The 11,728-nt window shown below is 34.6% G+C and overlaps 1 protein-coding gene and 2 long non-coding RNA genes across 3 annotated transcripts; 1 reads left to right on the top strand and 2 right to left on the bottom strand.

The window, feature by feature from the left end:
* Nucleotides 1–956, top strand: LOC146923872 (uncharacterized). Its single transcript, XR_015009917.1, has 2 exons — nucleotides 1–246; nucleotides 629–956. It is a non-coding gene; the product is annotated as an uncharacterized LOC146923872 (long non-coding RNA).
* Nucleotides 957–1,088: 132 nt separating this feature from the next.
* On the bottom strand, nucleotides 1,089–5,172 carry LOC146923871 (uncharacterized). The gene is made up of 5 exons (XM_085708962.1): nucleotides 4,983–5,172; nucleotides 4,104–4,351; nucleotides 2,963–3,173; nucleotides 1,918–2,866; nucleotides 1,089–1,385 (listed from the first exon to the last, which is right to left on the bottom strand). The coding sequence occupies exons 1-5, from the start codon at nucleotides 5,056–5,058 to the stop codon at nucleotides 1,346–1,348; spliced, it is 1,524 nt and encodes a 507-aa protein (XP_085565088.1). The 5' UTR covers nucleotides 5,059–5,172; the 3' UTR covers nucleotides 1,089–1,345.
* Nucleotides 5,173–8,280: 3,108 nt separating this feature from the next.
* LOC146923870 (uncharacterized) lies at nucleotides 8,281–9,863 on the bottom strand. Its single transcript, XR_015009918.1, has 3 exons — nucleotides 9,523–9,863; nucleotides 9,061–9,239; nucleotides 8,281–8,835 (listed from the first exon to the last, which is right to left on the bottom strand). It is a non-coding gene; the product is annotated as an uncharacterized LOC146923870 (long non-coding RNA).
* Between the last annotated feature and the right edge of the window lie 1,865 nt (nucleotides 9,864–11,728).

The following is an 11,728-nucleotide window of genomic DNA, read 5'->3' as shown; positions in this document are numbered from 1 at the left end:
TCACTTGCTTTATCTCAAAAGTTATGTTATCATATTTATTTATTCTAATGAGAACCATTTTGGTTTTACATAATGCCAGAACTTAACATGACATTCATCATGGACCATGGTGCTTTCTTTAGGGAGAAAGACGTGAATAAGTCTAGGCATCTCATTTGTCATGTGGTTAGTTACAATCTTTGGCTCATGCAAAACAACAATTATTTTTCATGCACTTTTGATATGTTTGTTGTGTTCCAATGTCAGGTAAGATTGTGTACTCGACTCTGTTATTTCTTCATTGGTTTTTGGATGCAGCAGTTACTGTAGGGGTGGTTGGTTTTGATTTTAATAAGAATAAGAATTGGTTTCTTGTGTTAGTTTGTTTGGATTTGACGAGTTTGACAAAATTACGGTGGATCATCTAATTTTACAAAAACAACATTCAAAATTTCACCAAAACTAAATTGTCATCGTGATTTGCAAACAAAATTTTAGTTGTTACTTTGATTTTTTTTTTCATTTTTGCTACAGATTTTGCTTAAATGTTAAATCTTAAATAAAAAGCTAGAGAAAATGCTTTTTATGAGACTGGTTTGAATGACACTAGCCACACACTAATACGGAATTGGATTTTCCGAACTTACAGCAGGACACCGTAGCTGATTTAGGCCCTCCAATCTCAAATCGGTGGCTAAGATATTTTATCATGTGAAGTTGTGTTTGAAATCTTAATCATCCGATCACGAATCTATGGTTGAGATCCGTTATGACATGTAGCCGTAACTGTGTAGACTCTCGGCAGCACGGAATTTGGATCCCACTAATACTGCAGCTTTCATACTATATTTCATAGCAACCGTCTCTATTTATTCATCTATCTATATCAAAACATAGATTTAGCACTCTAAATACAAGCATACAATGATAGATTCATGCTATATATACAACAGTTCAAGTTGTGATGGTTTTGTTAAGTCACTTAAAATTTATTTTCTTTACAGAATCAGTTGGCTATATTGTTTAGAAAACAATATATGGTAAAGATGAAAAACAGCTTATCATACTTAAATTAGTATTGGCCATATATGTATGAGTTTGCTCAACTCTTCTCACAATATTAAACTTTTCAGCTGCACTTTAACAACAATAAGCAGGAACACAAACATCAATTCACCACAACTAGGAAAAACTTGAAAATAAACTTGTTACAACATAGCCTAAGATCCAACATTCAAACTGTTACACATTGAAACACCAAACACATACTAAGTTTTTTCGGTCACTGAACAAGAAATTTAACACTACATTTTTAACAACATATAAGAACTATCATTCAAAGCTTTCCACCACACTTCGCACGTTGTTACTGTGCCACACATGAACTATCATTCAAAGCTTTTAACCTGCAAATTTTCACAACCGAACATCAATTAATCATAAGGCACGCATCCACGGGCAAAAAAACCAAGATTAACATCGACACAAACAAACATAGCAGCTATCTTAAGTCACTCAGAACCCATTATACAACCACTAAAATATGTGTTGGACATTGCCCTTCAATACATAATATTAACACAAACTTTGTTTTACTGGTTTATCCAGACACAAGCTTCTGTGCGCCAATACTCAAGTTACTCTAATGAAGCATGCATGGATAATCCCAAACAGATTAATAGATGATTAACTTTTCTACGAAAGAAGTATACAGACTAATACTTGGTACTTATTAAGTCAGCAGAAATTGAACAAAGACAAAGCAATAAGATTCATATGGACAATGTGAACTTCAAGCATTATGGACAGACATGGGAAATATGCACGCAAAAAGCAAAATAGTTTTGTTCTGTTTGCAGGAAAGTTACAAAATCACAGAGGAAGCAAAAGAAACACCGGATAATATGACAAGATGAAATATAGGAAATAGATACTTACTCAGCTTCCATCCGTGCCTTCTTATTAGCCTTGTATTTTAGCCTTCGACGCCTTTTTACACTCACACCAGTATCCATAGGAAGTGCAGCACTTGGTTGCTCAGGCTCATTTGAAGACTTTGCAGCTTCAGGTGTTGATTCATGTGTTTGCATCTCAGGCTGTTGAGATGTGGAAATAATTGGGCCAGACTCAGGACATGCCATTTGAATCTCATTAATATTATCATTACCCATAGGATCAGTAACCACCTTGTCTTTAGCACCCAATAGCTGAAGATCCCCACCGGAATGTGCAGAATTTTTCATGGGTGAGACAATTACACTATCACGAGTAGGTTGCAAAGTATTATCATTACCCACAGGATCAGCAACACCCTTGTCCTTGTCTTTATCACCCAGTAGCTGAAGATGCCCACCAGAATGTGCAGAATTTCCCATGGGTGAGACCATTACACTATCCCGAGTAGGTTGCAAGGTATTATCATTACCCACAGGATCAGCAACGTCCTTGTTTTTCTCTTTATCATCCAGTAGCTGAAGATGCCCACCAGAATGTGCAGAATTTCCCATGGGTGAGACAATTACACTATCCCGAGTAGGTTGCAAGGTATTATCATTACCCACAGGATCAGCAACATCTGTTTCCTTGTCTTTATCATCGAGTAGCTGAATTTGCCCACCAGAATGTGAAGAATTTCCTATGGGTGAGACAATTACACTATCCCTGGTAGGTTGCAAGGTATTATCATTACCGACAGGATCAGCAACATCCTTGTCCTTGTCTTTAGCTCCAAATAGCTGAAGAAGCAAAGAGGAACGTTCAGAAGATTCCTCGGGTAAGACAAGTACACTATCGCATGTAGGTTGCAAGGCCTTTGGTTTGGTGGAATCAAAGAGTTTAGCTTTTGTCTTGATTATCTGAGCAAGCAGAACCCCTGAGTTAGAGTTACCTGCATTTGATATTTGATTAGTAAAAAAACTGCAATACCTACCTTTAAATCTAATAATAGTATTATAATTTTGCAGTAAAGGAGTCGAAAGGATACCGAGGATTGAAAGAATAGCGGCACGAGCTGCTAATTCCACTGCATCTTTTTTTCTTCTAGCTGCATGTCCAGTGTATCTTGTACCATTCAAATCTAAAGTACATACAAAATATGGAATCGCCTCTTTGTACTCCACAGAATTATATGTAGGTAGTTGTATATTCAGCTTTGAAGCATACTCATTCAACACGGTCTTGCAAAATGTAACTGCCTGAAATATAAAGCATACAAGAAGTCTCATAAGATTCTTAAAAAAAAATAAAAATAGTATTGAATGATAATACAAGACCATGCCAAATTGAAACAGACAATAAATTTAACTTAAACCATCACTCAGAAGTGTTATTTCACCAGCAGCCATCACTTATTTACGAAAGCATAAGATATTGATAACAGTAATGGAAACTCTGGTACCATGGGCAACAAAATATAATGCTTATAAACATACTTCTTTTCAGCAAAACTATAAATTTTTGCATCAAAACATTTTATATTATCTGTTATTCCTTCATTCCAGTAAATTAAAGACTCATCAAAAGGATGTAATTTAATGTTGTCACAAGAGCGAGGCATATATCCAACAAAAACATAACAGGCAAAAAAAAAAAAAAAATCTTGCATATAATCCATTAAAACAGAAGGTCCGTCCTGGCAAACAATAACTACGGCTAACATATTAGTAAAAACATGTCAGCTCTTCCAACAATGTTTTTTTCTTGATATATTGAGAAATTTCATTATAAAGAATGAAGAAAACCTGCATCTAAAGAGGGATAAAAGACATGCGCAAAAAAATGAAAACAAATTCTTCTAATTACACAACGACACAAGTTAGTTTGTACTTTGTCAACCACATGTAAACTTTGAAAAGTCATCACAGAACAACAAACATAACAATCATACAGTGCTGTCAAATGGCGCTTATAGCGGCACTATAGCATAGGGGAATTTAAACAAACCACTATTGTTCTGTGATACGCTGTTCAGTAAAAAGTTTTGTCAAATAGCAGCTATATGGCACTATAGCATAGTGGTATTCGAAAAAACCAATATTTATCGCAATCTGCTATCGATAACATTGCAATCATAATAGAATATTCACCTACTGAAATTGATAATTAACGACATTGTCGTAACAAACCTCGCTCATAATAGAGTATGCCTGGTCTTTAACCTTCTTGGTAAGGTACTCCAGCGCAAATCGAGCAACTTCTTGGTCAGCAGCTTTTCGATGGAAGAAAGTAAGTTGCGAAGTGAAAACCAACCCATCCACCATCACACTTGATCTATACGCAGGTGCCTGGATTGATCCCTCGTTGCGCGAAAAAAACTCAGGATGTTTCATGTTTGACTTCAAAGCAAATTGTATCAAATTATTTTTAAACATTGCTGCAAAAAAAAAAAAAAAAAACATATCACAACCATTTCCATTAGACCATTACATTAGATACCACTTTAACAACAAAAATATTCAGATTGATCATAACACCTCTACAACAGCAAAGACATTCATAATTTGAACATTTATCATTATAACAACAAAATTTTCCATAAAACCCTATAACTAAACCATTTTACCATACTAATACCACTATAACAACAAAAATAATCATAGCTTGAAAAAACCACTATAGCAACAAAATTATTCACTGCTTGAAAATTTATCATGATAACAACAAAAATATTCATAGTTAGAAAAAAACACTATAACAGCGAAATATTCCTAGCCTGATCATTTATCATTAAATCAACAAAATTTCCATTAAAACCTATAACAAAACCACTTCATCAAACTAATACCATTATAACTACAAAAACATTCAAAGAATCATAGCTAAAACTAAAAAACAGAAAAACAATTTTTTTGTCAATTTCATTTTATTCATAAAAACAATACAAGAAGGTTATCTTGAATTTAACTTAAAAAACCAAAAACTGTAACAGACCCAATTTCATATCAAACAGAAAATGAACAAAAAATCAAATTTTGAGACAAACCCAGAAAACATTGATGACTTACGAGCAGGGGGGAGCTGTGGAGGAAGTTCAGGTGAAACTGAAGCTCGATTCAGCGAAGCAGAAGATGAAGAAGTCATTGATGAGAAAGAAAATGAAGTAATCTTTGGATTTTAGGGTTTTTTGTGAATCACAATGCCGTTTCAGTTGTACAAGCAAAAGTACAAGCACAAACAAGCATTTCAGTTTGCGTTAATATGATTTTCTGGGAATGGAATATAAAGAGTCTTTTTTACCTTTCCCAATGCCCATTTTTTTCATACATTTCTTATGAGTACATATCCATATTTACCCCTTCATAAGAATTACATGGACAAATTTAGACATCATGTCAAGTTTATGTTTGATTTTAAGAATTTTAGGGCATGTTTGATGGTCCAGATAAAGATATTATATTTTTGTTAAATCTTTTGTTTGATACTTTAAAAAGATTTGATGAATTAAATTATGTATTAATCCTATCATGACTGATCTTTGTAATTTCTATCTTAAAGTTAGATCAGTTAGAAGCTAATAAGGATTTAAAATGTATTTCTTCTTTTTCCATGATTAATGTCTTTTGCGACCGTATATACTTCAATGTCTCTTCCATCACAACAACTCCAAGCCCTACATCTTTAAGTTTGTCATTTTTAGGATAATTTTAAAGATATTTTAATTTTAATAAAAGATTAATTTGATCCACATTGAAAATTTTATGAGGGTCAAATAATCTTTTCTTGTTCTCCAAGGACTTGGATTGATTTATATGATTGAATATGTATTTCTCATTTTTCAAGGATCATTAATATGGTAGAACAATTGGTATGGACAATAAATAAAATATGCAAGGTCCGGGGTTCAAACCCCGGCCACCACCAAAAAAAAAAATTAATATGGTAGAACATACATATGATAAAGATAGTCTTGGTTATACTTATCACAGATACATCTTATTGATATCTAGAAATAAAAACAATTTTGGGAATAAATACATACTAATTCAAATCACTATAAGTCATGTTATCAATCGTGTGAACAACTTAAGAACCACCAAGAACTGGGATGATCAGAGCCTAGAAACACAACGCATGAACAAGAATAGGGGAACGATCAACAACATAAATCATGTCAAATTGAGTCCTCCTTCTCTAACAAATTTGAAAGTCGGTAATGATTTTAACACATCTTTTGAACGGTTTTGGGGTTTACATACAATAATTTGCAATGAATAATGATATTTAATGACAATTATCATGAAAATCATATGGATAGTGTGAAATTAAAAGAATTTTGAGAATAAAGACATACCAATTTAAATCTCCTTCAATAATGTTATCAATTGTGTGAAAAACTTGAAAGTCGCCAAAACCTAGGATGTCATAGCCTAGAAACACAAAGCAGTGAGAATAACAAGGGAGCGATCAACAATAGAAATCATATCAAATCGAACCTTCCTCCTTGTCCGACCAAACTGAAAGTCGATAATGACGTTAACCTATCTTTTGAACGATTTTAGGGTTTGGTTACAATAATTCGCAATGAAGGACAAGCTTTTTGCGACTTGGAAGGAAAAAGGATGAACGGAAGCAACATTGATCGAAGCAAAAACCTTTGTTAACTCTGTGGATCTGGCTCCTCAATGTTGTTTCAAAAACATCGTCTTTGAAACTAATTGTGAGTTAATAAACAAATCTATTAGATAAAATAGCTTCCTATGAACTAGGGCCAACAAAATAGGTCTGGATAAAATAGCTTCCTCGTGAAATCTATAGATTTGGCTCCTCACTGTTGTTTCAGAGACATCGTCTTTGAAATTGGTTGTGAGTTAATTGACAAATCTATTAGATAAAATAGCTTCATAGGAACTTGGGCTGATAAAATGGGTCTGACTCACCAAGTCGGTCCATTCGACCTGTATTTTAGCTTGGGTTGGTTTGCAAAAAAAATGAAACGATGTAAATCTACATTCTTGGCATAAACCATTAGCCTATTATTTTAGTGGGTTGGGCAAACCAATCGGGCTTCAGGCTAGCCCATTAAAAATAATATGAAAAATAGAAAGTAGTTTTGGTTGACTTTGCTAAAAAAAGGCATACAGTGAATTAACCTTACATGTTATTTGCACACAAAAATCCAGACAGATATACGATACAACTGTATATTTAAACGAGATATTTTCTATTCCTCTCCTCGGATCTTCTATGCAACTCTCTCTCTATGTCACTCATTGTTGTGTCATTCTCTATACCTTCTGACCGTCGTGAAGGTCGACAAGAATGGTGGCAAGGATGATGAAATTGTTGTGGCTGGTGAATAGTGGACAAACCACGGGGACAATGGTGGTGGTCAGGACGACGATGGGGGGAGGGGGTAGGATAGAAAGAGAAAAGCCAGATTAGAGTGTGACTGGTGACAAATATGGGTTTGGCTGTGACTAGTGATGACGGAGAGAGAGATCATAAGAGAAATAGTGATCGTCACTGAACTAATGGCGGTTTTGGTGAGATGAAAGAGAGTAATAGTGAAGATGAACGGAGAGAGAGAACAAGAGTGTGAGAAGAGGATGGTGGGGTGGGAAGACGGATAGTGGAGGGTGGAGGCCAGAGGGGTGGTATTGGGGATGAAGATTTAAGGGAGGGGGGGAGGGGGGGGGGGGGGAGAGAGAGAGAGAGAGCTAGGTTAAGGTTAAAATAAATGTTAATTGATACAATAACATTAAGTTTCAATAGAGGTTTATGATTTTAAATCTAACACTATGTCTAGCAACTTAGCATCTACAAATGAAATTATTCCCTGTCCCTTAAGTAACGACATTGTCGTAACAAACTTCGCTCATAATAGAGTATGTCTCGTCTTTAACCTTCTTGGTAAGGAACTCCAGCGCAATTCGAGCAAATTCTTGGTAAGCTACTTTTCGATGGAAGAAAGTAAGTTGCGAAGTGAAAATCAACCCATCCACCATCACACTTGATCTATACGTTGGTGCCTGGATTGATCCCAAGTTACGAGAAAGAAACTCATGATGTTTCATGTTTGCCTTCAGAGCAAATTGTATCAAATTATTTTTAAACATTGCTGCAAAAAAACAACATAACACAACCATCTATATTAGACCATTACATTAGATACCACTCTAACAACAAAAATATTCAAAATGATAAAACCTCTATAACAACAAAGACATTCATAACTTGAACATTTAATGTTCAAGTTATGAATGTATTTGTTGTTACAGATGTTTTATCAATTTGAATATTTTTGTTGTTAGAGTGGTATCTAATGTAATGGTCTAATGGAAATGGTTGTGTTATGTTGTTTTTTTGCAATGATGTTTAAAAATAATTTGATACAATTTACTCTGAAGTCAAACATGAAACATCCTGAGTTTCTTTCTCGCAACTTGGGATCAATCCATGTACCTGCATATAGATCAGGTGTGATTGATGATGAGTTGATTTTCACTTCGCAACTTACTTTCTTCCATTGGAAAGCAGTTAACCAAGAAGTTGCTCGAATTGCGTTGGAGTACCTTACCAAGAAGGTTAAAGACAAGGCATACTCTATTATGAGCTAGGTTTGTTACGACAATGTCGTTAATTACCAACAACATGAATCATGTCAAATTAAGTCTTCCTTATCTAACAAATTTGAAAGTTAGTAATGATTTTAACATGTCTTTTGAACGCTTTTGGGGTTTGGGTGCAATAATTTGCAATGAATAATGAGATTTAATGACAATTATCACGAAAATCATATGGATAATGAGAAATTAAAAGAATTTTGAGAATAAAGACATACCAATTTAAATCTCCATCAATAATGTTATCAATCATGTGAACAACTTCAAAGTCGCCAAAAATTAGGATGATCATAGCCTAGAAACAAAAAGCAGGGAGAATAATAAGGGAACGATCAACAATAGAAATCGTATCAAATCAAACCTTCCTCCTTGTCCGACTAAGCTGAAAGTCGATAATTACGTTAACCTATCTTTTGAACGATTTTGGGGTTTGGTTACAATGATTTGCAATGAAGACCGAGCTTTTTGCGACTTGGAAGGAAAAAGGATTAAAGGAAGCAACATTATTTAAAGCAAAAACCTTCGTGAACTCTATAGATCTGGCTCATCACTGTTGTTTCAGAAACATCGTCTTTGAAACTAATTGTGAGTTAATAGACAAATCTATTAGATAAAATAGCCTCCTATGTGTTAGGGCTGACAAAATGGGTATGATTCACGGAGTTGGTCCATCAGACCTGTATTTTAGCTTGGATTGGTCTGCAAAAAAAATGAAAAGATGTAAATCTACCTTCTTGGCATAAACCATCGAGGAACACAAAGCATGTTAAAGAATCGAGGAACGATCAACAACATAAATCATGTCAAATAGGGTCTTCCTTCTCTAACAAATTTGAAAGTCAATAATTATTTCAACATACCTTTTGAACTATTTTGGGGTTTAGGTACAATAATTTGCAATGAATAATGAGATTTAATGGAATTATCACGAAAATCATATGGATAGTGAGAAATTAAAAGAATTTCGAGAATATAGACATACCAATTTAAATCTCCATCAATAATGTTATCAATTGTGTGATCAACTTCGAGTCGCCAAAAATTGGGATGATCATAACCTAGAAACACAAAGCAGAAAGAAGAACAAGGGAGCGATCAAGAATGGAAATCATATCAAATCGAATCTTCCTCCTTGTCCGACCAAGCTGAAAGTCGATAGTGATGTAAACCTATCTTTTGAATGATTCAGGGGTTCTGGATACAATAATTCATGAAGAAGGAGCCTTAATAGCGATTGTGACTTGGAAGGAAAAAGGATGAAAGGAAGCAACTTTGGTCAAAGAAAAAGCCCTCGTGAACTTTGTAGATCTGGCTCCCCATTGTTGTTTCAGAAACATCATATGTGAAACTGATTGTGAGTTAATAGACAAATCTATTAGATAAAATAGTTGCCTAAGAATTAGGGCTGACAAATGGGTCAAACTCACAGAGTCGGTCCCTCGGACATGTATTTTAGCTTGGGTTGGTTTGCAAAAAAATTGAAAAGATGTAAATCTACCTTCTTGTCATAGCCCATCAGCCTACTATTTTTATGGGTTGGGCAAACCAATCGGGCTTCAGGCTAGCCCATTAAAAATACAAAGAAAAATAGAAAGTACTTTTGGTTGATTTTGCTAAAAACATTGTTGGGTTGATTTTTTTTTTTTTAAAAAAAGTCATATAGTGAATTAGCCTTACATATATGTTACTTGCACACAAAAATCCAGATAAATATACGACACAGTTGTATATTTAAACGATATTCTTTTTTTTTCTCTCTCTCTCTCCCCCGATCTTCTATGCATTTCTATATGTGTGTCACTCATTGTTAAGTCCCTCTCTATAACTTAGAACTGTCACGAAGGTCGACAAGAATAGTGGGAAGGATGACGAGATGGTTGTGGCTGGTGATAATGGATGAACCATGGGGACAATTGTGGTGGTCAGGATGACGATGGGGGTAATGAGGTAGGATAGAAAGAGAAATGGCAGAGTAGAGTGTGGTTGGTGACATATATGGGTTTTAGTAGTGACTGGTGATGATGGAGAGAAACAAGATATATATATATATATATATATATATATATATAGAGTGAGAGAGAGAGAGAGAGATGTCCTAAGAGAAACAGTGGTCTTCGATGAACTAGTGGAGATTTTGGTGAGAAGAGAGAGAGATAGTGAAGATGGAAGAAGAGAGTGAGGACGACATAAGAGAGAGAGAGAGAGAGAGAGAGAGAGAGAGAGAGAGAGAGAGAGTGTGTGAGACGAGGATGGAGGGGTGGGAAGACAAATAGTCTAGGCTGGTGGGGGAAGAAAAGGGCGGAGGCTGGAGGGATGGGATTGGGGATGGTGATTTGAGGGAGAGACGGAGAGTGAGATGATAAAATAAGAGATATGATAGAGGTATTTACACTTTTACCCTTATTATATAGTGAAATGACAAAACTACCCTTATGTCGAGTATTTGTCCCAAATTATGTGTTAAAAAACATTTATGTTAACCTTAACCTCCCTCTCTCTCTTTTTCTCCCTCTCTCTCTCTCTCTCATTCAACACAAAAAAAATCCACCTTTAACACACAATTGCATTGTGACTTCAAAAGACGAAAGATTATAGGGTTGCATTGCCATTGTGAGAGATAGAATAGAGGGTTGCCATTGTGAGTTTAGACTCTTTTATCTTCTTTGAATATTACTTTATTGATCTCGCTGAATGCTTTTGGTGAGTTGTGATCGTAAAGTGTTGTCTACAAATTTGTGTTCATGGGATTCATTTATAACATTGTAGATTTTTGCTTATAGGATTCATTTGCTTAGGTTAAAGATAAAAAAATTGTTATATCCGTAAAAAAGAAATTGGATTCATTTTTTTCTGATAAGTTATCTTAATTTTGAATATTTTAGGTCTAAGTACATGAATTATATAATTGTAGTTTAATAATTAAGATTTTTATATGTAAGAACTAGAAAAATAGTAGAAAAAATTCATTTTCATACGAAGATGTGTGTTTAATTGATGGGAAAAAAATCATTACATTAAGTGGTTTAATCTTGTATTGCATCACTCTTTCAAATTAAAAATAGTATTGAAATATGGGTCGGGCTCGCTTATTTGGCCACCTAGCCCATTCCTGTTTGTAATGATCTCAATTCTTTAATCCATTAATCAAGTGACACAATCCACTCTAACCCATTTACATGGACTAGCTC

Source organism: Medicago sativa, chromosome 5 (genome assembly GCF_051527215.1).
Source record: "Medicago sativa cultivar Bolivia chromosome 5, Bolivia_mono, whole genome shotgun sequence".
NCBI lineage: Eukaryota > Viridiplantae > Streptophyta > Magnoliopsida > Fabales > Fabaceae > Medicago > Medicago sativa.
This window is presented reverse-complemented; position numbering and strand designations above follow the sequence as displayed.

What these genes read in the sequence shown, in the direction of transcription:
- LOC146923871 (XM_085708962.1), bottom strand. Translation starts at nt 5,058, where the DNA reads ATGACTTCTTCATCTTCTGCTTCGCTGAATCGAGCTTCAGTTTCACCT. An exon ending in TCCACAGCTCCCCCCTGCTC is followed by an intron (nt 4,352 to 4,982) that starts GTAAGTCATCAA and finishes TTTTTTTTGCAG; the next exon opens with CAATGTTTAAAAATAATTTG. An exon ending in AAGGCACGGATGGAAGCTGA is followed by an intron (nt 1,386 to 1,917) that starts GTAAGTATCTAT and finishes GAAAATTTGCAG; the next exon opens with GTTAAAAGCTTTGAATGATA.